The 1,530-nt window shown below is 68.0% G+C and overlaps 1 protein-coding gene across 1 annotated transcript in view; it reads right to left on the reverse strand.

Moving 5' to 3' along the window:
• Position 1: 1 nt before the first annotated feature.
• Positions 2-1,530, reverse strand: part of SHOX (short stature homeobox) — a gene marked incomplete at its 3' end in the record, with an annotated part of 8,569 nt that continues 7,040 nt past the window's right edge. Inside the window, exon 6 of the mRNA XM_015592698.1 lies at positions 2-306. Within this exon, the coding sequence (XP_015448184.1) occupies positions 2-306 (305 nt within the window). The remainder of the gene's footprint in view (positions 307-1,530) is intronic.

Genomic DNA, 1,530 nt, shown 5'->3' on the forward strand with positions numbered 1-1,530 from the left:
CCTTCAGCCGCAGGTCGGCGATGCTGGAGTTTTTACTGTTGCTCTTGGCGGCCGCGGCCACCACCGCGGCGGCCGACGCGGACTCCGCCAGCGACGCGATGGGCAGCCCGAAGGGCGGCGGCGGGAACATCAGGTAGGGCGCGTGCGCCGCCAGGTGCGGGTGCAGGTGCGGGTGCGCGTGCGCCACGCCTTCCAGCTGCAGCTGAGCCTGGACCTGCGCGGACAGAGCGGCGCGGTTAGGGCCCCGCACGGCCGGGGCTGTCCCACCCGGATGGACTCCAAGGCTGTCTCCTCTCGCGGGAAGCCGTCGCCCGCTCCCCGACTCCAGGGACCTCCACCCACTGTCCTCTGGACACCGTGCCGGGAAATGGGTACTGGCCCCTTGGACAAAGCCAGAGCGGGGAAATGCCAACGCGCCCCGCGCCCACCCTCGGGTGGTGCCCACGCTCAGGTCCTCCGAACCACTGGAGTGTCCCCAGCTGGCACCCCAGGTCCTCTATTTGACCTGTGATGCATCCCAAACTCTGGGTCGGGACTTTCGCCAGGGCCCCCCCTGCACGGTCTTCCAGGGACGCCCTGAATCCACAAGGGGCACAGCCAAGGCTGCAGGCTCCTACACCTAATTTCATGAGGGCCTGATGGCTGACCCCACGTCAAGACAACTGTTCCTGAGGGGCGCGCCCTACCCTGGAGAAGGGAGCTGGGAGGGGCGCAGGCAACAGAGGTGGGGGGCGAGCCCCCAAGTGTGCAGGTCACCACCACCCCACACAGGCGGACCTAGACGCCCTTCCCTCCTGGGGCACCGTAACTGAAAGCACAAAGCTGCCACCCCCACCCCGCCCCCCATTTTTCTCCCAGGTGACTATTTACATCATGCAGGCCCAGGCTGACCAGCCACGGCCTCTGCTGTGCCCAACACCCCTGCTCCACCAGCGCACGCACCCCCATCGCCCACGTGGGGCCCCCACGGCCTTGCCCAGTCCTGCGCTGAAGAGAGGTAGGGGGCAAGTGGGCGCTGCGCTCCCCAGCCAGAGCTCCCTACCATCCCTGCCACCCGCCACCCACCGCCTGGTCCCGAGCAGGGCTCCGCCTTTGGGGCTGGAGGCCGTGGCCTCCATGTGCTCTGGGCATTCCCAACTGCGCGAGCTGGGCCAGACACCCCCAACTCCGAGATGTGGGGCGAGGCCAGGTCCAGGAGGGGCTCACACACCCCTACCCAAGGCTCTCAGCACGTTGGGGGGTTAGGGGGTGTCGACACCGCCCCCACACCCGAGTGCGGGCACTCCCCGCCCCCGGGCTCCGGCGTGAGGCGGTGGGTGGCTGCCGAGTAGGTGGGACTTTCCTCCCTCCGAGTTTTGTAAGGCCGCGTCTGGGTTTATGACCTGGCCCTCCCGAAGGTGACTCTTGGAGTTTTATGGCGTGATTTTAACGCGTGCCAACGGGTCTATAAATGCGCTCTTGTCAAAGCGGCCCCCTTTCTTCCGCGCGGGCGGGAGGAGGCGGGGAGGGGGAGGGGCGGGGAGGCGGAGG

Source organism: Pteropus alecto, unplaced genomic scaffold, assembly GCF_000325575.1.
Source record: "Pteropus alecto unplaced genomic scaffold, ASM32557v1 scaffold96, whole genome shotgun sequence".
Taxonomy (NCBI): Eukaryota; Metazoa; Chordata; class Mammalia; order Chiroptera; family Pteropodidae; genus Pteropus; species Pteropus alecto.